This window comes from Chenopodium quinoa, unplaced genomic scaffold, assembly GCF_001683475.1.
Source record: "Chenopodium quinoa cultivar QQ74 unplaced genomic scaffold, ASM168347v1, whole genome shotgun sequence".
In the NCBI taxonomy this organism is placed as follows: domain Eukaryota; kingdom Viridiplantae; phylum Streptophyta; class Magnoliopsida; order Caryophyllales; family Amaranthaceae; genus Chenopodium; species Chenopodium quinoa.
The window spans coordinates 2,926,174-2,947,491 of NW_018744662.1; the positions used below are offsets into that span (position 1 = coordinate 2,926,174).

The 21,318-nt window shown below is 33.2% G+C and overlaps 3 protein-coding genes across 6 annotated transcripts; 2 read left to right on the top strand and 1 right to left on the bottom strand.

The window, feature by feature from the left end:
- The first annotated feature begins 192 nt into the window (after positions 1-192).
- On the top strand, positions 193-6,661 carry LOC110702063 (putative FBD-associated F-box protein At5g56410). The gene is made up of 5 exons (XM_021879705.1): positions 193-523; positions 741-1,985; positions 2,150-2,246; positions 2,815-2,939; positions 5,027-6,661. Exons 2-5 carry the CDS (start codon positions 747-749, stop codon positions 5,246-5,248), a joined length of 1,683 nt encoding a protein of 560 aa, XP_021735397.1. The 5' UTR covers positions 193-523; positions 741-746; the 3' UTR covers positions 5,249-6,661.
- LOC110702064 (FAD-dependent urate hydroxylase-like) lies at positions 6,397-10,709 on the top strand. Of its 4 annotated transcripts, none has more exons than XM_021879706.1 (6): positions 6,397-6,776; positions 7,605-7,751; positions 7,858-7,908; positions 8,757-8,925; positions 9,131-9,359; positions 9,890-10,707. In XM_021879706.1, the coding sequence occupies exons 1-6, from the start codon at positions 6,700-6,702 to the stop codon at positions 10,420-10,422; spliced, it is 1,206 nt and encodes a 401-aa protein (XP_021735398.1). In that variant the 5' UTR covers positions 6,397-6,699; the 3' UTR covers positions 10,423-10,707. The 4 variants fall into 4 exon arrangements, with proteins under 4 accessions (XP_021735398.1, XP_021735400.1, XP_021735399.1 ...); XM_021879708.1 differs by having other exon boundaries at positions 6,627-6,776; positions 7,848-7,908; XM_021879707.1 differs by lacking the exon at positions 6,397-6,776 and adding an exon at positions 7,133-7,335 and having other exon boundaries at positions 9,890-10,709.
- A 184-nt stretch (positions 10,710-10,893) lies between these two features.
- LOC110702065 (protein BEARSKIN2-like) lies at positions 10,894-17,545 on the bottom strand. The gene is made up of 3 exons (XM_021879710.1): positions 16,902-17,545; positions 13,086-13,360; positions 10,894-12,440 (listed from the first exon to the last, which is right to left on the bottom strand). Exons 1-3 carry the CDS (start codon positions 17,065-17,067, stop codon positions 11,838-11,840), a joined length of 1,044 nt encoding a protein of 347 aa, XP_021735402.1. The 5' UTR covers positions 17,068-17,545; the 3' UTR covers positions 10,894-11,837.
- Between the last annotated feature and the right edge of the window lie 3,773 nt (positions 17,546-21,318).

A 21,318-nucleotide genomic window follows, 5' to 3' on the forward strand; every position in this document is an offset into this window, starting at 1 on the left:
TTCATGTAAGACGGGCGGGGAATACCGTTGCTCATTTAACTGCTAGATGGGAGACGGATGATACTTTGGAATATTTATGTACGAACTCTATACCCCAAAGCTTACTTACTTTGGCGGAACTTGATTTAATAAACTAAACTATTTTGTCGATACAAATTGAATTTGCATTTACGAGTAGTTTTTTGGGTAGGTTTTGGATCGGATTGGTCGGGTCCGTTCTTGACGCCTCGTAATACAGTATGACTAACCATAACCACTGGTCAGTGGTCACCCCATTTACTTCACATAATCACACCTGTTAAAGCAAACCACCATTTCTCAAAAAACTCCATGAAAGCAGAGGCTTAAAGCTCGAGGATTTGGGTCTTCCATGGCGGTACGAGGTACATTCACTTGATTACTCTACAAGAGTAAAAACCCCAAAGTTATATAATTTCAAACTTCGTAAAAATTTCCCGCCGAAGCAAATATATTGGAAAATTAACTTATTAGGGTTTTGCATTCATCTTCCCTAATTCCTCAGGTAATTCCCTAAAATCAAGTTAATTTTTTTTTTCTTTTCAAATTTCCATTCATATTGTTAATTAAATTCAGTCACTCTACAATTGTTTGTCATTCTTGCACAATTATTTATATATGACATGTATTAGTATGATAGTTAAGGCAAAAATTATAATTTATTGATTATACTTGAAATTATCAATTGGAAAATTCTTAATTTGTACGAGTAATGTTATTAGGTTAAAATGGAGAAGAAGATTGATTTAGGAATGAGTTATGATCGAATCACCGATTTACCGGAACCCCTTAAACACCATATACTCTCATTTTTGCCAACTAAGTATGCTGTTCAAACAAGCATTTTGTCCAGCAGTTGGCGGATGGTTTGGGCTGGACTACGTACATTGGATTTCAGTGATACGTATCCTAATAAGTCGCTGATCGTGGAAGAATCGTCCTGTTATCATAGGGATATCGCCTTAAAGACCAATGGGGAGACTATTGTTAGGATGAGGGAGGACTTTTACAACTTTCTTGATCGAGCTTTTGGGTTGGTTATGGAGTTGGAGGAGCTTAAGCTTTATGTGCCCAATTTTGGGCCGGAGTTGGGGTATCGTGTGGATCATTGGCTTGCTTGTGCTGTTGGATGCAGTGTCAAATATCTGAAATTTAAAATAGCCAAGTGGGAAGGTTTTAGATATATTTTGCCTGGGTGTGTACTTGGTGCGAATTCAATTGTAAAATTGGAATTGAATAATTGTGAGCTGAATTTATCCTCTTTTATGTGTACACAGTTGCCTTCTTTACGAGAGTTATGGTTTGATGATGTTTTTTTGGATGAGGTGGTTATGAAGATTATTTTTGGAATTTGCATTAATCTAGAAAGTTTCTACTTAAGAAATTGCCGTGGGTTGACAAGACTTGAAATCTCTAATCTTACTCCCAAACTACAGATGGTAGATGTTGTACTACAAGAAGTTGATTTGGAAGTGATTAAGATAAGTTTACCAAGCCTTTTGGATTTCAGTTATTGGTATGATGGTTGTCTCAGTCAGCAATTTTGTGAAATAGACGTATCAGGCTGTAAAAATCTGGAGAGTTTGTACCTGAATTGTGTTCAATTGGATGATCATGACTTGAGTTTCTATTTAGAAAATCTTCCTGTCCTTAAACAATTGTGTTTAACCAACTGTCCTTATTTGGAATATGTTGAGATTTCAAGTGAACGCCTTGCACACCTGGCTATTGACAGCTGTAGGGGCTTGGTAAAAGTTAAAATTCATACTCCTAATCTAAAATCGTTCACTTACTGGGGAGAAAATGTCATATCTTTGGTGTCTAAGGGTCCAGCTCTAAAGCTGGAATATGCTATCGTTGGCGTAACTGGTGGTTTCCAGACTGAAAAGTGGTATCTTGGACTCGTTAAGTTAATTGCAAAGTTTAGTCACACTGAAGATTTCTCACTCCGTCTTGCAACTATCCAGGTAACCAAGGATTCCTGTTAATCAATTCTCTCGTAATCCTTTACTGAGGACATAAATCATCTGCTTTAGCTTATTTGTTTCCTACTACATTGTACTTCTACATATTCATGTTCCTTATATTTTTTGTTTCTCATGGGGGTGTGCTTTTGTTTGTGCTGATGAAGGATGCTGTAATCCCAGAAAATGTGAGACTGAAATCCCTCCCTCCACTATATGGTGTCAAGGAAATGATGGTTGAGATTCGTGTGTCAGCTATTCATGGTATTTTATAACCTTGTACTAGATATTATGTATTGTTGGCTTAGTGTAATAATACATGGTTTGGAGAGAAAAGTAATTGCAGAGATGACAAAAGGTTGAAGGAAGGCTAAAGGATTATGGGATAAACTGATTTATAGCAAAAACTAGGGAATAATTTTGGGTGAACTGTCACTCGTTCAATTGCATCTGAAGATAACTATTTATATGTGATCACATGCCATTTTAATCTTCCAATAGCCATTCTTCACGTGTCCATGCATGAGACTGAGTTTTAAGCTCAACAATATAGAATTATGTCTTGCGAGGTAATTGTAGATTTGTAGCTAAGCCTGGCTATCTACTAAAACTATAGGGCAACATTAAATAAGAGCCTGTAATGATGTGGGATAATATCTTTGATAAGTCCAGCTTTTTTTCTTTTTCTTTTCTTCTTTTTTTTTTTTTTTTTTTTTTTTTTTTTTTTTTTTTGGGTTAACATTTTGTAACATTCTTTTCAATTAATTGTCAATAAGTATCTTCTAGTATAGTTGTATTGTATGTTTGACAATTGTTAATCTTCTCTGTGCAGATTATAATTTCACTAGATTGAAACATACTCCTGTTGATTTAGTCAAGTGTCTCATGTGGCTTGCTCCCTGCTCAGAGACTCTGCGTATATGTAATTTCGATGATGGGATTGAAAAGTTATTTAAGGTATATTTATTTGGATACTATACTCAACATACATCAACAATGAAAATCTGTGGATTTTTTTGGTCCTGTAATCTGTAATTATCTCTTTTCTTTGTTTCTTTTTGTTCACTTGTTACTCTGTCTACAAGTAGTTCGGCTTTCTATCTTACATTACATATTTGCACCAACATATCAATTTACATTACACTAGACAGTCCTCTGTTCTTATATTAGTGGCTTAAGTTTTGTCCTTGTATACAACTGTTTATAATTTGTCAGTGCTGTCGTTTTAAGTATCTAGCTTGCGAATTGCACCCTCTTTGAATGTGCATTGTGGATTTAGGGAAGGGAATGCTTGCAGAATCGGAGAAATCTAGGAGCTGCAAGAAGGTTTTTGCAAGCAATGATTCCTGGACTTGCATGTGCAAGTGCAAAGCAACTATATGCATCTTGTTATACTTATACATGCAATTGAATTAACTTATAATCTAGTCAAATAGGCAAGCACTCGGGTAATCAAGTTTAATTTGTACATATCATTGTCACTAATTTATAATTTTACAGAGAATAGGAAGTTGTATATTATACAAATATTTAGATAATTAAACTCTCATGCCACTTCAGAATTTGTTCACAAAAAGTTTAATGTATCATCAATATTTAGGCATCCTATGAATTGTCCTTAAAATTGGAGGCTACATTGTGACTTGCGAGAGATATCGATGAATGTATTATCATGAGTGTGGAATAATATTGGCCATTTGTTATAGTAGTTACTCTGATGTGCCTCAAGTAATCTAGTCTAAATTGATTCTTATTGGTGTAGGGTAACTTCACTTTTGGAATATTTTCTAATTTTATATCCTTGGAGGATAGGAAATACTTTTGTTTATTCTATCTTAGCATTTACTTTTATTATTTACTCAATTTGTCTTTTATAAACTTTATTGATTTCCTTTGCTTAAGTATTCTTAAACCATAATGTATTCTATCCACACATTTGTACCACTCCTTTAAAACTCTATTTTAAGGTACTCTTCTAAAACTCTCTTAAATTTTAGTTGGATGCTCTTTCTTTTCCTCACTTTACACACCTTTTTTCTAGCCTTACCAATTAGTTATCTTGTTATGTCCTTTTTTCTTTGTCGGATGGTTCTTTATGACAATTCATGTTAGCCAACCCCAAATCATTTTGGGACTAAGGGTCTGTTCTCATTGACTGAACTGAACTAAATATTTTAAAAGAGAAGGAAATTAGGAGCTGAACTGAACTAAACTGAATTTCAACGTACGAGAACAGGCCCTTAGGCTTTGTTGTTGATGGAAGAAGGTAGGAAATACTATCATAAATTTCTTTGTTTTCATTATGCAGAAGGGGTGTGGATTTGGGGCATGCTTAAGTATTTAGTTAGGTGCTACACCTGTTATGGTCTAAAATAATTGGTTTCTATCTTGTTTTCTATTGGCTGTGCTTTTTCAACGAAATGGATTTGGAAGAACTGGGCTACTACAATCAAGATAGAATAAAAAAAGTGTATTAAATTGTCACATAATGGTAGTTCAATATATTGATATTTGAGAATATCTCAAGGTTATAGAGTGAATATATGATTGCGGGTGCACTTGATTTTTTTGAAGTGATTGTTGAGTTACTGTTTGCAAGTGAGGAGTTAAGTATCTTATGTGAACTTTCTATGCTATATTGTTATTTGTACTGTTTTATGATGGTATATATCTGCAGATTGTTAGATTGCTTATGACATCGTGTGTGGACTTAACATGTGTATGTTAGATCTTGTGTCGCATCTAGATTGGCTCATTGAAGCTCAGCTTGTGCTCAGTTTGATTTGAGCTGTAGCTGTACTGAACCTCAGGTTGTGCTAGGCCAAACCCATGTTGAGATGGGCATGAAAATTACTTCTGCCCTGCTGGAATAAGTAAGCACAGGCATTGTGTATTATTAGTTGCTTATGTGCAACATATATGTTGTTCATTCTTAGTATCTCTTTCGGGAACACATTCTATTAAGAAACCTCTCCCTCACAGAACAGAAATGATTGTTAGAGGCTATTGTTGGCATTTATTAACTTTTTCTTTTGCCTTTTCAGTTTACATATGAGAAGCCATTAAAAGGCAAGAAAAAATGTGGTTGCTGGAATTCTCTGGCTATTAACTGTTGGCGGCATTCGCTAACCAATGTATCGCTTGAGTATGAAAAAGGAGATGAAGATGATACACAATTAGCAGAATTCTTTCGCAATGCCAGGATTGATGGGAAGATGGTGGATTTTGTCAAGACTACCGGGCCTGAAATGAAATACAGATGGTAAACCTTGTCAAGAATTCTAGGACTGAAGCATGTTTCTCCAAAGGTCTTGAGTCGACATGACATATTGACTTCAGTGTTGGTGTTATTTTGAGGAGCATGGTTTTGAACCAGTACTAATACTAAAGCTCGAAAATTATTAGCCTACCTTACCTTAATTAAATCCAAAAATTGCATCCGTTTTTGAGTACTAAAGGTTAAGGAGCTTCTACTTTTTGTATGTGGTGGGAAGTATCTTTCTTTTGATCTAAATCTGATGTTGGTAACAGCATAGATGTAGTTTATCTGGTTACTTCAGTATATATTTCTAAACTTTACCCTGCAAGTTTATAAACCCTTTGCCGAGCAAATGACTTATCCCTTCTGCAATATCGTGATTAACCAGAAATTGCTGGACAATTTTATGGCTAATTGCACTCATACAGAAAGTTTGGCCTTCCCTTTGTGTGCGCTGTTCAGGATTCAATCTCTTAAGCTTTTAGGGCTTGTTGAACCTAAGCCAGCCCTGAGTTGCGAAGAGTTGAGGCTGGTGCACACAGTGCAGTTCTAGTTGATTTTGCATGCAGTTGGGAGGAGTATGTGTAGACTTTTCTTGTATAGCAAAATTGTCTTAGTCAAAAAACGTGAGTTGAAATTGCGAATTCAAGGATTCCTACTTTTCTATGTCTCAATTTTGTCCACTTTTCTGAGTCTTAACTCTTAAGTTTTTCATGTCATCAATTTTGCCTAGGAGTCCGTGACAATATCTTTGTTGCACATACTATGAATGGGGTAGTTTATACCGAGTAATATAATGTAAAAACACAACATGACTCGGGTACTACCTAGTACGAAGTATTGTACAGTATTTTTACATGTACTGTTAATGTACCACAGTAATTTTATAATTTGGGATTCATTCTTGAGGTTAAGGTTCAAATCTTGCACGAAGAGAGAAAAAGGTAGTCTTCACATAGATTAAAGGTTAAAAACTTACCCAATAGTTGGCCAATCAACATGACAAATTCACAATTATTGAAGTGTCTCATTGATAATGATATCCCTTATTTCTCTGTACACGGTTGCCATTTTGGACTTTTGGTAAGAACTATGCCTTTTTATTCTTAGCTTTTGTCCCATTTAATCCCCAAAAGAAAATAATTAAAAAAATAAAAGAAAGAGGAAATTAGCTTTTTTTTATACGAGTAATTCATTATTTCGGGAATATCCTCGAGGGAAAGGTTCAAATCTTACACGAGGATTAAATTAAATTATGATAGAATAATTAGTCAGTCCACATCACAATTATTTTAGTCTCATTGATATCCCTTGGTATCTCCGTACTAAGGTTATGGTTTGCATTTTGTGAACAACTCTACAATTTTTTTTTTTTTTTGGTTTGTAAATCCAACAACTCACCTCTTTAATCCAAAAAAAACGGAAAAAAAAAAAAGAAAAAAAAAAAGAGAAGGGTTGATGGCAGTGGAAGAGATAGATATAGTGATTGTTGGTGGTGGAATTGGTGGTTTAGCTACTGCTCTTGCTCTCCACAGGTTCCTTTTACTTCTGTTTTCTTTTTGTGAATAATAATGAATTTGTGTAATAGATAGTAAATTTTCTTTTTTATTTTTATTTTTTCTGATAAGTTGGTGTATAGTCTTAATTTTTCTGATAATTTGTGTAATAGATAGTACTAGCATATCTTAACTTCTTGTTTACCTTTTCATTTTTAAAAAGAAAGTAATGAATCTGTGTGTTAATCAATTTGGGTCATTGGATCGGGTTTGGGTCAAATTTCAAGACCTTTGATTCAAGTGGTTTGGATCATTTGGGTCATTACATTGATAAATGAGTCAAATCAGGTCGTTTTCAAGTAGTTTTGTTTGGGTTGGGTTGGGCTGGGCTGGATCGGATTTTTCTCTCTTAGTAAATCGTATTTGGAATTGGGTCGGGCCAGGAATTGACATGTCTAGGTAATAGAACTCTATCCCCATATATGTGAACTTCATGAATTTTTATTACCACTCAATACCATCTTGCAAATGATAATGGATGGTAATGAAGAATTATGAAGAAAAATGAGTGTATTGAGATGACCTCATATTACCATTGGTATTGACATACAATTTTTTTTCATTAATTTTCGCATAATTTCATTACCAGTTCCATGATTGCATGCTGTTGGGGATGTTACCAAGTTGATCTAATTTGGTTTGTATCTAAGGATGACATCTTTTATATTTGTAGTACACTGGTGATAAAAACTTACCTTAAAGAAGTAAGAAATATGATGTTTTTCAGAAGTGAGTTAAGGATGGTTGAAAGATTAAATGGTATTAAGAAGCAAAGTTGCTGCTGAAACATGTCTGCTGTTTATGCAGGAAAGGTATTAAGAGTGTGGTGTTAGAGAGGTCAGATACATTGCGAGCGACAGGAGCTGCTATTGGTGTTTTGCCTAATGGCTGGCGTGCCCTCCACCAGCTTGGTGTTGACTCCAGTCTTCGATCAACTGCTATTGCACTTCATAAGTACAACCCGAAATTCAAATTAGCTGCATGACATCTGAATTACTCGAATTTCTTTACTTTCAGTGTTTTTGTTTCTGTCTAGCTAACATCCTTCAGTATCCTACAGTGCAGTTGATCTTCAGGCTGAGACTGGTGTGGAACGAAGGTTTCTTTTGTGGTAATCATTACAGTTATTTTGATTTTGTCTAAATGGCAACAGCACTTCAAGAATCTCTTTTTCATAACTACACTAGACCTGGTAAATGGGTCATTCAGGTCGGGTCACTTTTGGGTCGGGTCATTTTGGGTCAGCTAACATTCGGGTCGGGTCATTTCGGGTTTCAGGTCAACAACTTCCGGTCTGGTATCGGGTCGAGTTCGGGTTGAGCCAATTTCGGGTCGTGTCAAGTATGTTCGGGTCATATTCGAGTCAAGTTAAATATGGTCAAGTCATGATCGGGTAGTTTCATTTGTGAATCAAGCTCAAATCAATTTATACGGAGTATATAATATATATTTTGTTAGTGTTATAATAAAAACCTATCAATTCAGTTTATAAGCTTAGCTACGGTAAAAGATGAACAATTTGAGTTATTTTTAGTACAAGACATTTCGGGTATCGGGACTATTCGAGTTAATTTCGGGTATTGGGTCTGTTCGGATCAAACACTTTGGGTCGGGTCAGGATCGGGTCAACTCCATTTTCGGGTCGAGTATGGGTCGTGTCGGGTCATTTTCAGGCCAATGTTTTTGGGTCAATTTCGAGTCATGGGTCGGGTCATCGGGTTTGGGTCAGGATTGCCAAACTACACTAAGAGAAATGTTTCGAAGATGCATATGTGCTTTACTCATGTTATCTTAGTGTGACACATGATGGGGACTTAATAATTTTAGTTATGGAGCTTTAAGGAATATAGAGGTTCTAGTTAAAAAAGCTGGGTTGAATTGTTACAAAATGGAAAGTTTATAATTCTTAGAGTACCTTGGAAAACAATGACAGTCTAAATTTGGGCATTTTAATTACAGTGAAGGGGAGGCTCGTTGTATAAGAAGAAGTGATCTCATTGAAGCCTTAGCAAATGCGCTACCACAAGAGACTATACGTTTTGGCTGCCAAGTAGTATCTATAAATGTTGAAAGATCATGTTCGGATGCAGTTCTTCAACTCCTTGACGGGAGCTTAATCAGGGCTAAGGTATTACAGCTGCTGTTATATACTTCACTTTAAAATCTTCTGGATTAATCAAATTGATTAAATTAGCCTGACTTATATGGGTTTCATCAATTTGTAGAACTATCTACTATACACACTAGCATTGGTATTGTGGAATGAACATTAATTATATTTCTAAAATTGATTTACACTTGAATAATCATACACCTACAAATTCAACTTGCAGGTGTTAATTGGCTGTGATGGAGCAAACTCAGTCATTGCTAATTACATTGGCTTAAAGCCTTCTCGTCGTTACTCCACATGTTCAGTCAGAGGCCTGGCTCGATATCCAAATGGTCATGGATATGCTCCTGAGTTCTTGAGGGTAAGAACAAAAAAGCATTTAGTTGGAAGAGTTCCAATTGATGATAAGACAGTATACTGGTATGTTTCGCTGCGCTGGGTACAAGAAGGTATAATTTCACCTATTTCATCAGTAAATCTATTCCTTCCACAGTTTGAATGTATAATATATTTGATGTAGGACCTTCACGATATAATGTCATAGTTCTAAACCTATCATACAAGAGATGTCAATATGTCAATGATTGGGTTATCATGAAGTTTTGTTTACCTGACCTAACATGCTGTAATTCACCATGGTCCCTGTTTGGAATTTTTCGGTTCACAAAGAGGAACGTAATATTTGTTTAAGGAAACTTTTTAGTTACAAGTACCTACTGGATATGGAACAATTCTAAGTGAAGTGTAACACACTAACACCTGGTAGTTTTGTTGGTAAAGTTATGGTCGGGTGTTACTTAAATCATGGATCAGATCAGTCTACATCATTGTCCTTCGTTCACATTAATGTAGTCTACACCCTCATCTCACTCATTTTAATTAATGTTTCTTACCCCTATAACCAAATCTTTCTCAGGAATAATACATTATGTTCTTATTAATCAGATTGGGATTAAACAACTAATCTGTTTTTGAGCAGATGCTGATATGCCAAAGGATCCTGCTTCCATCAAACAATTGACATTGAGCATGACAGCGGGTTTACCTAAGGATATCGTGGAGATGATAGAGAACACTGACTTAAGCACTTTTTCAGCCACACGACTGAGATATCGAGCCCCATGGGATTTACTTTCAGGAAACTTTCGCAAAGAAACTGTAACAGTAGCTGGAGATGCTTGGCATGTTATGGGTCCTTTCCTTGGGCAGGGTGGGTCTGCAGCTTTGGAAGATGCAGTTGTTCTTGCTAGATGTTTATCAAAGAAGATACGCATTGCTGATGTGAACGAGAGCATTATGCATTTGTCAGCACAGAAGGCTATGGAAGCTCTGGATGACTATTTGAAGGAGAGGAGGCAGCGAGTAGTACTCTTATCCATCCAAACTTACCTCACAGGTTTATTGGCAGTCGAGAAACCCTATTTTCTGTTGAAATTCCTGTGCATCATACTCCTGTTTGTTTTTTTCCGAGATCTGCAAAAACCCCAAAAATATGACTGCGGTGAACTCTAAGACCTTTCTGATGCTGCCACTGAAGTAGTTTCTATATATCTGGGTTGGATATTTCACTTTTACTCATCCTCATCCTCAAACAAGTAACAATTAATAATATAAGATGATGAGCATTAGCACCAACTTTTTTGGTGCAATGTGAAATCCTCTTATGATTGTATTCTGAAAGAGTTTTATGTACTGTATCATGTCATCGAACTTAGTCTAATCTGATGATCTGATCGATGTACTACAGTCAAAGGTAAGGCATGTATATGCAACTCTTCTAAATTATCTTCTTGCTTCCAGTCTTCTAGAAAGGTTTTTGTTACAGTGTGGTGTGATTTTTATTTAATTCTTCTTTTGGTTTAGGCATGAAAATGTGACAGGATTAACTTCTTGTCACCTACCTAATGCAACCGCCTTTCTAGTAGTATGTAGTAGACTTGGGACCAACAATATATGTTATGTTGGATGCTGAAATAAGTAATGGCTGCGAGGAAACACGCACACAATGCTGAAACAGGGGAAACAAGGTATCTGTATGAGGCCAATGTCTAAGGTCCTCATGAAGAGATGGCTGTATGAATGACCTGCGTAAGCTGAGTGAACAACTAACACCAAAAGTTCTTTCAGGCGTTTATTAGACTGTATAGGCTGATGACCGGAGCTTGATCGAGTCTTCAGATTCTTATTGTTGGTTACTTGACAGAAATTATGGCCACTAGTATGGGCAAGGTTAGTAAAACAAGAAGCTTTACTGTCTTTTGTGCAATTGAAACTATCTGCACCGTATAATATGGGCAGAGAAGCCGCATCAGCAGCTGAGGATGTCGCGCACCCTATGTATGATGTCTTGTCCTTGAGCGAGGCAGGGTGACTGCTCTGCTTTAGAAAACATTGTTGCATAATGAGCTTGAATTGTAGCATAACAACTTGACATCTAGAGAATAAACCAAACCCGACCCAAAATCATACTATTGAACAAATGTTTTTAGTAATATGACTATTATCACTCTCCATTGGATTGCCATTGTCATTATTCGCAACAAACATAATGTGGGAGACGACACAAACATACAAGAACAATTGATGAAGCAAACGAAATTAAAAGGGATTAAAAGAAGAAAAATGAAAGGAAAGAGCAGGCAGTTAAGTGAATAAATATTAATGAGTAAATATAAAACAAATCACAATTTGAATTCAATCTTATACACACATTATCCTAATCAATAATGATGCAACATGAACCAATTCAATTGTGTACATGCAACAAACAATTATAGTATACTTGTAATAGTATGAAGTATTATATGCAAACAAATTAAATTAAACTTAATTTGTGCATGCATTCATGCATGGAAATTAAATTTTTATACATTACATGTCAATCTAATTGAATAAAATCCCAAAAAGGAAAAAAAAAAATGCAAAAATCACTTGGTATATCCCCAGAAATCCATTTCTCCACGTAAAGAAAGTTGTTGTTGCTGATGTTGTTGATTCATTTCAAGCACAGTAGAAGTCAAGTCATTAGCACTAGCATTAGCCTGCTGCTCACCATGATGTTCATCTTGTTGGTGGCCAACCACGCGGTCAAGCATAGCCCACTCGTTGATCCCTGGATGATGAGGGTCTGAAGGTTCACATGGTCCTACCTCGAGGGCAGTAGGACCACCACCCTCGCTTGCTTGGTAGAGATGGTGAGGATGAGTCGCGTAGTCAGGAGGAGGTAGGGGTGCAATTTGGTGTGGGTGGGAGTAGCTATGAAGCCCTAAGTCGGGTTTATTCATGTATAAGTCAAAGGTTGAGGTTGCTTGAGGATCATTGCGTAGGAGGAGGTGGTGAGGGTATTGAGGATTATTGTTGGTGTGATCCCTAGGGATGAAGTGGCGTGATTGGTTCGCGGTACTTGATCCCGTGGGGTTGCATAGTAGCTGATCGGAGGTAGCGCTTGTTGTAGTTCCTCCTCCTTGTTCACCTCCAATCTTGAACAAGTTTTTCTTCTTGAATACTCTACATATAACCCATCCATCTTCCTGAACATGTATTAAAAAAAAAAAAAAATTAATTAAGTAATATATACTTCCTCCGTTCTTTTTTTACTGCTAGAATCATCTCAATAATAAATACTATCATAATATCGATGTCATCAGCATAATATATAATTTTTACGTATGAAATTTAAAGGTGTTGATGGTTAAAGTTTAATCAAACAGGTCAATTAAAAAAATTACATTTTTTTAGGTATTATTTGTTGTATCACAAATACTTTTATTTTTCTCTTCATAAAACAGAGAATTGAGTTTTATGATAATTTCAAAATGTAACACAATAACTCACAACTGAAACTTAGCTTGAGAATGCACAAATAATGCATATATGATCAAGCTACGTACAAAACTACAAATATACTAAAACAAAATTATTTTAGCGATCATAGAGTTGAAGTAACTTTATTTATTTTGGAAATAACAATACTAATATACTAAAACTAATTAAACTACTTTTATCGAACATGCTCTTAATTAACACCTTAGAGTATCTATTATTAGCATGCATGCACATCATAGATTATTTTGTCATAAACCAACTTTATTAATCTAAATTATAAGCACATAAATGTTAAAAAAAAGGGTATAATTAGGAAAAAATATATATAAAAAAGTGGGAGTAATACTTACACCATTAGCTTGAGGATCATCAGTATCTTCTAAGCGATACTCATGCATAATCCAATCAGTTTTTTGACCATGAGGAGCTCTTCCTCGATAGAAAACCAGAGTTTTGCGCATACCAATCTTCTTGAAGCTGTTTCTGATGCATTTGTCTCTCCCTGTGGCCTTCCAAAACCCGGCATTCGTTGCTCGGTTAGTCCTTGATCCTGTTGGGTATTTCCTATCCTTGTGGCTGAAGAAGTACCATTCATTTTGCGGAGTTGATCCTATCCTACACCTCTCTATCAATAGTAATCAACATATTTGAATATACACGTTAGTTTACTATACGATACATAGATCTGATCTGATCGTGAGAGAAGACTGTTCTAACTTCTTGTGTATTTTTTAATTTTTTTTTTAAAAAAATATGCTAGGTGTATGAAAACCTTTTGATGAATGCGTATTAATACAACAAATTATATTTGTTTGTTAGAAATCAGCATAAAATTAATCTTTCACTTGGACCTTCAATCATACATATATAGATTAGGTCAAGAATATGAGTGATTTGTGCCCTAAAATGGGGGTGAACCAAAGAAATTTCAGATAGAGGTGCACTTTCATAAATAATAAGATTCAGTTGCGAAATTTAAAATCTTATCATACTCGATGATGAGTCATTTGGTTTGGTTTCAAATCATAAAATTTTACTATAAGGTCGAGTTAGTCTAGTCAAAATTGAATCACCTAGTTTTTTGTACAATTATTTGAGTCGAGGTCAAACTGTTTCCGGTTGGAATAATGCTCATGTTAGCTAGCTAGGGTCGAAATTTACATATTATTCCAAAGCAAATTAAGTAGCATACTCATACAATTTAATTCTAACTACTCATACAATATAATTCTAACTAACTAACTATATATATAGTGATAAAATGAGATAAAACTGACCTTTATGCATAAGTAAATTTCACCACCTACAAGTATATGTAGAAACGTAGACGTGTTATAGTTGTAGGCGGTGAAATATACGTAGGTGTGTTATTTACTAAAAAAAGGGCACTAATTTATTATTTCTAAACACCGCAAAAAAATAAACCCTAATAATGGCTTAGGAGAATAAATCTGTGACAATATAGCAACCTTTTTACTTGTGAATTAAGGCTGCTAATCTGATATTTTGTCACAAATGTTGCCTCACATATCCATTCATTCTATTTCATACATCAATCATACATTCATACACGATATACATGTACATAATTATGACTTTGATCTATCAAGCAATCGTATATCAATGAGACTATTAAACAATCCAATAATAATAAAATCGCAAAATTAATCAGTTAGATAATATGATAGGACAAGAAATCAAAATTGAATATATTTAGTTAAGATCTATAAATGCTTCAAATGGTTTTTAAAATTTTAAGATTTTATCTAGTACATACTTGCAATTATATATTAAGCATCTTTTTAAAAAAAAAAATAGCATATAAGATCCCGTTCACTTCAACTTTTTTTTTTTTTTTGCTAAATTGAAATTGTTTTTATTGAACTGAAATTATTTTTGCTGAACTTATATTATTTTTACTAAACTAAACTGAACTGAAATATTTTATTTTTATTTGATATCTTTGTCAATTTTGTTTCTAATAAAATTTCTTGAACACCATCATCATGAGAAATTATATATACTTTTTTTGGATTTGTAAATTTGCTTCTAATATTTTTGCCTTTTATTTGATTTACTTATTATTTATGTTAGTATTAATACGAGTTATACTTTTTTTTGCAAGAATTTAACCTAAAATTGTATGATGGTAAAAATGACATCTATAACCAACGAAGGTAAAATTGAATATGCATGTGTTTTTAACCTTGTTGATGAACTGAACAAAAAATAGTACGGAGTACTAGTATTTGTAAATTAAAGAGAATAGATATTTGTAATATGAACATACTCCCTTAGATTTAGAAAGAGTAAATTAAATTGAGTGTTATTTAAGGATCATGCACAAAGATTAAGAAAGGAATTTAATGTTTAGTTAATTAACCAAAATACCAGGCCATCCCATACATATTGGACTAAATACATTTATCACATGGGTTAAAGTGTGAAAGTAAATCATAGTATTATGCTTGCATACAAAATCTATTTTTAAAAATTATTATATACTAAAAAGAGTTTCAAAAATGAAATACTTTGTTTTTTACTAAAAAAAGAAAATTGAATGAAATAATTTTTGAATTGGTCCAATTCAATTCAATTCAATATTTAGTCTTCAAATATCCAACAACCTAATACAAATGATATATACCTCAAAACTACTATCGGAAATATTATAATATACATGTATACAATTCTTATGATTGCATGCATATAAAAAGCTAAAAATAAGAATGTTAATCTACATTATCATTAAAAATAAGAATGAGTACTAATTAATTCCAACTTTCAAAATGTACTAAAAGAGCTTGTATGCACACAATATTTCATCGCCCAATACAATTTATGTTTGATCAAATAAGTATTACCCTATGTGTTTCAAATATATATATATGTTCATATCTTAACTTTGATAAAAATTAAAATTTATAAAAACATAGTACAAGCTAATTAAGAGTAAGTTCATTATAGATATCTTAGGTGGACACCAAACTTAAAGAACCCATATGTTCTAAGATTGAACTTTACATTGATTGTAATTAACATCTATCAAGTGTAAATTTTATATTGTTCTTGCTATAAATTTTGTTATTTTTCTTATTTCTTTGAGAATAATTTTTGAGAGAATTTTGATCAAAATTTGACCTTCAAATATAGGTATTTTATTTATTAATATAAATGAGAGGGAATAATTTTATAAAGGATTATACTCACTATGGTAAATTAAAAGGGTATTATACTTGTACTCTCCTCTTGATCTAAATTCTATTTTAGCAATCAAAAACTTTTAAATAATAGGGTGTACAATTGTACATCCCCTAAATAAATTAAAACTTACTTCAATATAAAATAAAGGTTACCTATATTATTGCTAATAAATTTACTCTTTTTTCATCAAATTGAGCTCATAAATTCAATCATAAACATAATATCATAATACCTTTCTTAAAATTTATTTCTAAAAAAAAAAAACTCTGTAAATTATAATAAAAATTAAATCAAAAGTTCTTTTTCCACAAAAAATAAAAATAAACAAAGGTTAAAAATTCTGTAAAATAAAATAAAATAAATAAATAAATAAAAAAGTTACCCAGAATTGGTTAAAACAATTTACAATTTGCCAAATGTACAAATCGAAATAGTGAAATACTATTGTACATTAGTCCATTTATATAAAGTGCCCCTTTAAAAAAAAAAAAAAAAAAACCCAAGAATTTCTTTTAATTCATTAAATTCCCTGCTTTACGCTTATTATCATAATTATATTTATAAGTGATCTGACTTCCTGAATCTAGGTGCATGACTATAATGAAGGAATTATGAATTCACTCCACATATTTTATCTTTCATTCTGAAAATTAACATTTAAGTTGGTTAGTAATGGTATGACAAAAGATTTATGCAATAGTTGTACAACTAATTATACAAATCCCTACAACTCTCTTACAACCCTTAAAAAAGAGAGATTTACGATATTTGTAAGAAAATATACATAAAATTTAGGTAAAATTAGGTACGTAATAATTCATTTAAGAGAAGAAAATAATTTTTTTGTTTCTAAAACTTCTTCTTTTATATTTGGACAGTAATGATTATATCACGAAAAAAGTTAGTCAAAATAGAAAAAGAACTTGTAGAGATGGAGGAGCGATTATATTTAATAAATTTACCTTGAAGTTCCCAAGGCTCCATCTTGTTCAAATCAACTTCACGAATAACCTCCATATCAAACTTTTGAAAGCTGATTTTCTTCTTAAGGTAATAGTGTAGCAACTCTTCATCCGTAGGGTGAAACCGAAACCCCGGCGGAACACCGCCATTGTTCGAAGATCCCATATTAATCTTAGCCTCTTATTCTCACCTGAAGCAATACTATAACAATCAACCAACCAACTCAAAAACCGTACTCCTACGCATAAACATGCATAATATTATTGCAACTAACAAACCTTTTTTTTCTTTTTTTTTTTTTTTTTTTTTTGGGGAGTGCTATCCAATGATTTTTTGGTGCTTTAAAATGCAGTTACATAAGGTTTTATATAAGTGGACTTACATACATACGTTAAGTTAGTAATATAAGCTAGAAAAAAAAAATTTAGGAAATGAATGAAAGAAGATGAGTTTATTAAAGACAGATAAGAGAAGCGAGGAATAAAGAGTAAGATGTCAACGGGATAGCGTGAAGGAGAGAAAGTTTACGGGGCGGTCTCGACGGCGTCGGCTAGGGGAAGCTGATGAGCTATCACACACACACACACAAAGAGAGAAAGTCTAGATCATCTAGTTTCATTTTTATTTGTTAAATTGTACGTAGGAATTTAATTAATTAATGAAATACTAATTAATTAAATTCCTTTTTATTTACATTTGTTTTTTTATAAATTATTTGTGTTCAAAAGCTTACGTAAATACTACTCTAAAAATTTTGCAACGATTACGAGACAACTCGATCGCCATGGATTAATTAACACCATTGTTTCCAATTGTTTTTGGGTATTTTCATATATTTTACTATTAATTTTCCCTCCCTTTCGCCTACTAATCTTCTTCATGTGCCCTTAGGGCGCGTCGTCGGTTTTGCTTTGACTTTTTATGCTTCTCCAATTAGCGTAATAATAATTTCTATCTTACATTCGGGTGTAAATATTTATATATTTTTCTCCTTGTGTTTTAGCTAGTCTTAAGGACAACGTAATTAAAGAAAAAAATGTTTGATAATTTTACACTCCGGTGTAAGATATATATCTTGACTAAAGTCAAGATGTCAATCGACTAAAGTTGGGTTATTGGGCCGGTCTAAAGTGACTATATTATAATTATTGTGTCAATCATATTTTAGGGATTTGGTTACTTATTTGGTGATTAATAAAGCGAAGTGCAATAGTATTTTTTTCCATGATTAACAAACTTAAAACATAAACTTAATACATGCAAGATTAATAGGTAACCCCTTGCTATAATTAACCTTATATATTTTAGAATGAGTAGTACGTAACTATCTTATGTTTTAATGTATTGGCTAACCGCTAACTGTTTTCACTCACTTTCCCATGCAACTTAATTGTGCTTGCGTGATTCCAATCTCTAGGATATGTTATGAATGAAGGAGACAATCAAAATTATCCTTTATCACACTTTTACTCTAAGATGCACACTCTATGTTTTTCTTTTTATAACTTTGATCGACGTTAATTATATCATGCATTTAAGATTTTTTAAATCCAAATTAAAATAGGTGATCAACTATACATATGTAACTAATACTCCCTACTTAGCTTCCTTGGTTTCTTATTACTTACAAGGTTGCAACACAAACTTAAAATGCATGCCGTACAATGAGTTTATCGGATTTAATTTCATTTTCAAAATTAAACTCTAGTATCGGTAATATAATAACAAGCTTTGTACCAATTAAACAATCAATTTAACTTTGTATTAGAGCCAGCGTAACAAGAAGATCACATGTTCAAATTTCAAATCACTCTTTTAAAATTGAAATAAATAGTGTTGGGTATGAGGAAGTCCTGAACGATATATTTAGCGTTAGGTATGATGCATCTACACTTCAAATTGGCTTCTTATGTTGGGGGGGGGGGGGGGGCGGGCATGATAGATATTGTATTAAATAGTAACATATTACGAAGCTTTAACTATTAGTTTAAGATTTTAGTTGAGTTGATCCTTCCGAAGTCTTGTTATCTCACATCCTCTTTTATAGATGGATGACAAGAAATAAATTGCAAAGTCGCATAAGACTAATTAAAGCAATAAACGATCCCGAGAGCATAAAAAAGGGTAAAATGATTATGGGACATTTGTTTCCTCCCAAAGCAATGCTCTGAAAGATAAGTAAACCCATAAACACCCACCTAAAAACGAAACTTCTTGGGATTCTCCATCTCTTGCTTAATTCTGGGATTTCTCCCCCATTATTTTATGTACAATTATATGGAATTTCATAAATATTAAATTTAATTTAGATTAAAGTTAAAATAAATAATGATGGAATTTGAGCTGTTTTTTCTTTCATTTAAAAAGTTATCAAGATTATACATAAATTTGAATTGAAAATACATCATTGAATTGTATTTTGATCACTAACTTTAGTTAGAAAATATTTTAAAGCTAATATTAAATTGGTATGAAAAAACTATTACATACTTCAATTCCCAGTTTCTAGCTGGTTTATTTTAGTTGATACTTGAACTTTTTTTTTTTTATGACATTTGTGAAAGCATAAATTTTTCAATTAAACTCACTAATTATCAATAAGGAAAAAATCATAAAAATTGATATTATGAAAACATACATTGGAAGTATTCAAACAAGATCTAGCATGACTTTGTTTTACCATAACTGTAATTTAGTAAATCACAAATACTAGTTAGAATAAAAAAAAATATTTGCACTAACTTCAATACCATTGTTAATAATAATTAGTATCTCTAATATAATATAACAAAAAGTTTATATTCTCTCTTAATTACACAAGTTTGATTTTGATACTATTCACATGCATCATTTTGAGTAATAAAGTTTGTGCTTTATACAAGTACATAAGATTAACTCTAGTCATGTGAACCATTTAGCCAGTAAACTGTCGATTTCCTTTCATTAGCTCTAAAAACCAAGCTAAGGGCCATTATGTGACCAACGAATGGTCATATATAGTTCCAAGCACTATAGAACTCTGACGATGCATCATCTACAATTTTGATAATTTTCGACACGTAACCTTCGCAATTGGTCTAAAAGCATGAATTACAATCTTCAATTTTAGACTTTATTTTTTTTTACTTCTCCAGTCACAGAAAAGATAAAGCTCATGGTGCATCCCACAGACCTCACGACAACTTGGGAGGTCATTTTAGCGATTGGAGTCATCCGCTTTATCTTTCAATTATCAATAAGTTTGTTTATGTATCCGTCTCCTTTTGTTAGCCCAAGGCCACCTTGGAGCTTTATGTGACTAACTAATGGCCGTATGTATTTAGTTCTAAACAACATTACATAACCCCGGGATGCAACCCGTACAATGGCAATAGTTTTTGACATCAGGTTCTGAAAACCTCCAAAATTGGTCCGAAAGCTTGTATAACCCTCAATTTTTTTTTTTTATACAATTTTACTTTTCTAGACCCGAAAAGAAAGTGTGCGGGATATCTCTATAAATCCCACAACACTTTGGGAGGCCATTTAAGTGTTTAGAATTCTCTACTTTGCTTTTAACTTATCAATATGGTTGTTTGCGTATATATCTCCTTTTATATTCCAAGGCCACAACATGTAACTAACTAATAGCCATGTACAGTTCCTAACAACATTACATGACCTCAAGATGTGTTCCCTGTAATCTTCTACGTTTCATACATTGAGTCTCAAAACCTTTAAAATTACCTTGAAATCTTGGATTCCTTCAAATTTGGAAGTTGGATAACTTTGTATACTTGAAAATTTTATGCATTGAGATAATTCTCAAGCTTCCCAAGGGTTCTCCAGACGCATAATTGGTGCTCAAAACCATCTCATTCATGCCTTGTCCCACCTACCTTTATCATGTCCTAAGAGGCTAAGATGCATTGGCTTGGCTTTAAGGTGCCTTGGCTTGGCCTTCCTAAGCCTGCATTGTCTTGATTTGGCCTCTAAGACAAGCTAAAAACACCACCCTCAATATTCAAAAATAGGTGTTTTTTCTAAGAATGAGGTGTTTTATGCCTTGTACATGTGCACACGCCCTATGCCCTACCCCATGGCTACAATATGGTCGTACCTTGGCTGGGAAGCAGCTCTAACATCCTGAGAATTGTGGGTAGTGACGTCACCATCCAAGTATATCCAATACTCCACATTTAGTCCTTGTGCCTTGGCAGTTAAAAGCATATGATTCTCAAAAAAAAAAAAAAAAAAAAAAAAAAAAAAAAAAAAAAAAAAAAAAAAAAACCAGACAAAAATGTTATTAGAAGCATATAATTTTCGTTGTGACAACTTTCTTACTCCAAATTTTCATTAATATGCGCTCACTTGTGCTTAATTTAGTTGATTGTGAAATTCAATTGCAATAGAAATCTTTGCTACAACCAATATTTT

Coding starts and splice junctions, on each gene's coding strand:
- LOC110702063 (XM_021879705.1), top strand. CDS start 747: ATGGAGAAGAAGATTGATTTAGGAATGAGTTATGATCGAATCACCGAT. Junction 2,247..2,814: donor TCGTGTGTCAGCTATTCATG/GTATTTTATAAC, acceptor TTCTCTGTGCAG/ATTATAATTTCACTAGATTG. Junction 2,940..5,026: donor GGATTGAAAAGTTATTTAAG/GTATATTTATTT, acceptor TTGCCTTTTCAG/TTTACATATGAGAAGCCATT.
- LOC110702064 (XM_021879706.1), top strand. CDS start 6,700: ATGGCAGTGGAAGAGATAGATATAGTGATTGTTGGTGGTGGAATTGGT. Junction 7,752..7,857: donor ACTGCTATTGCACTTCATAA/GTACAACCCGAA, acceptor AGTATCCTACAG/TGCAGTTGATCTTCAGGCTG. Junction 7,909..8,756: donor GAACGAAGGTTTCTTTTGTG/GTAATCATTACA, acceptor TTTTAATTACAG/TGAAGGGGAGGCTCGTTGTA.
- LOC110702065 (XM_021879710.1), bottom strand. CDS start 17,067: ATGGGATCTTCGAACAATGGCGGTGTTCCGCCGGGGTTTCGGTTTCAC. Junction 13,361..16,901: donor GGAGCCTTGGGAACTTCAAG/GTAAATTTATTA, acceptor TACTATTGATAG/AGAGGTGTAGGATAGGATCA. Junction 12,441..13,085: donor ATGATCCTCAAGCTAATGGT/GTAAGTATTACT, acceptor ATACATGTTCAG/GAAGATGGATGGGTTATATG.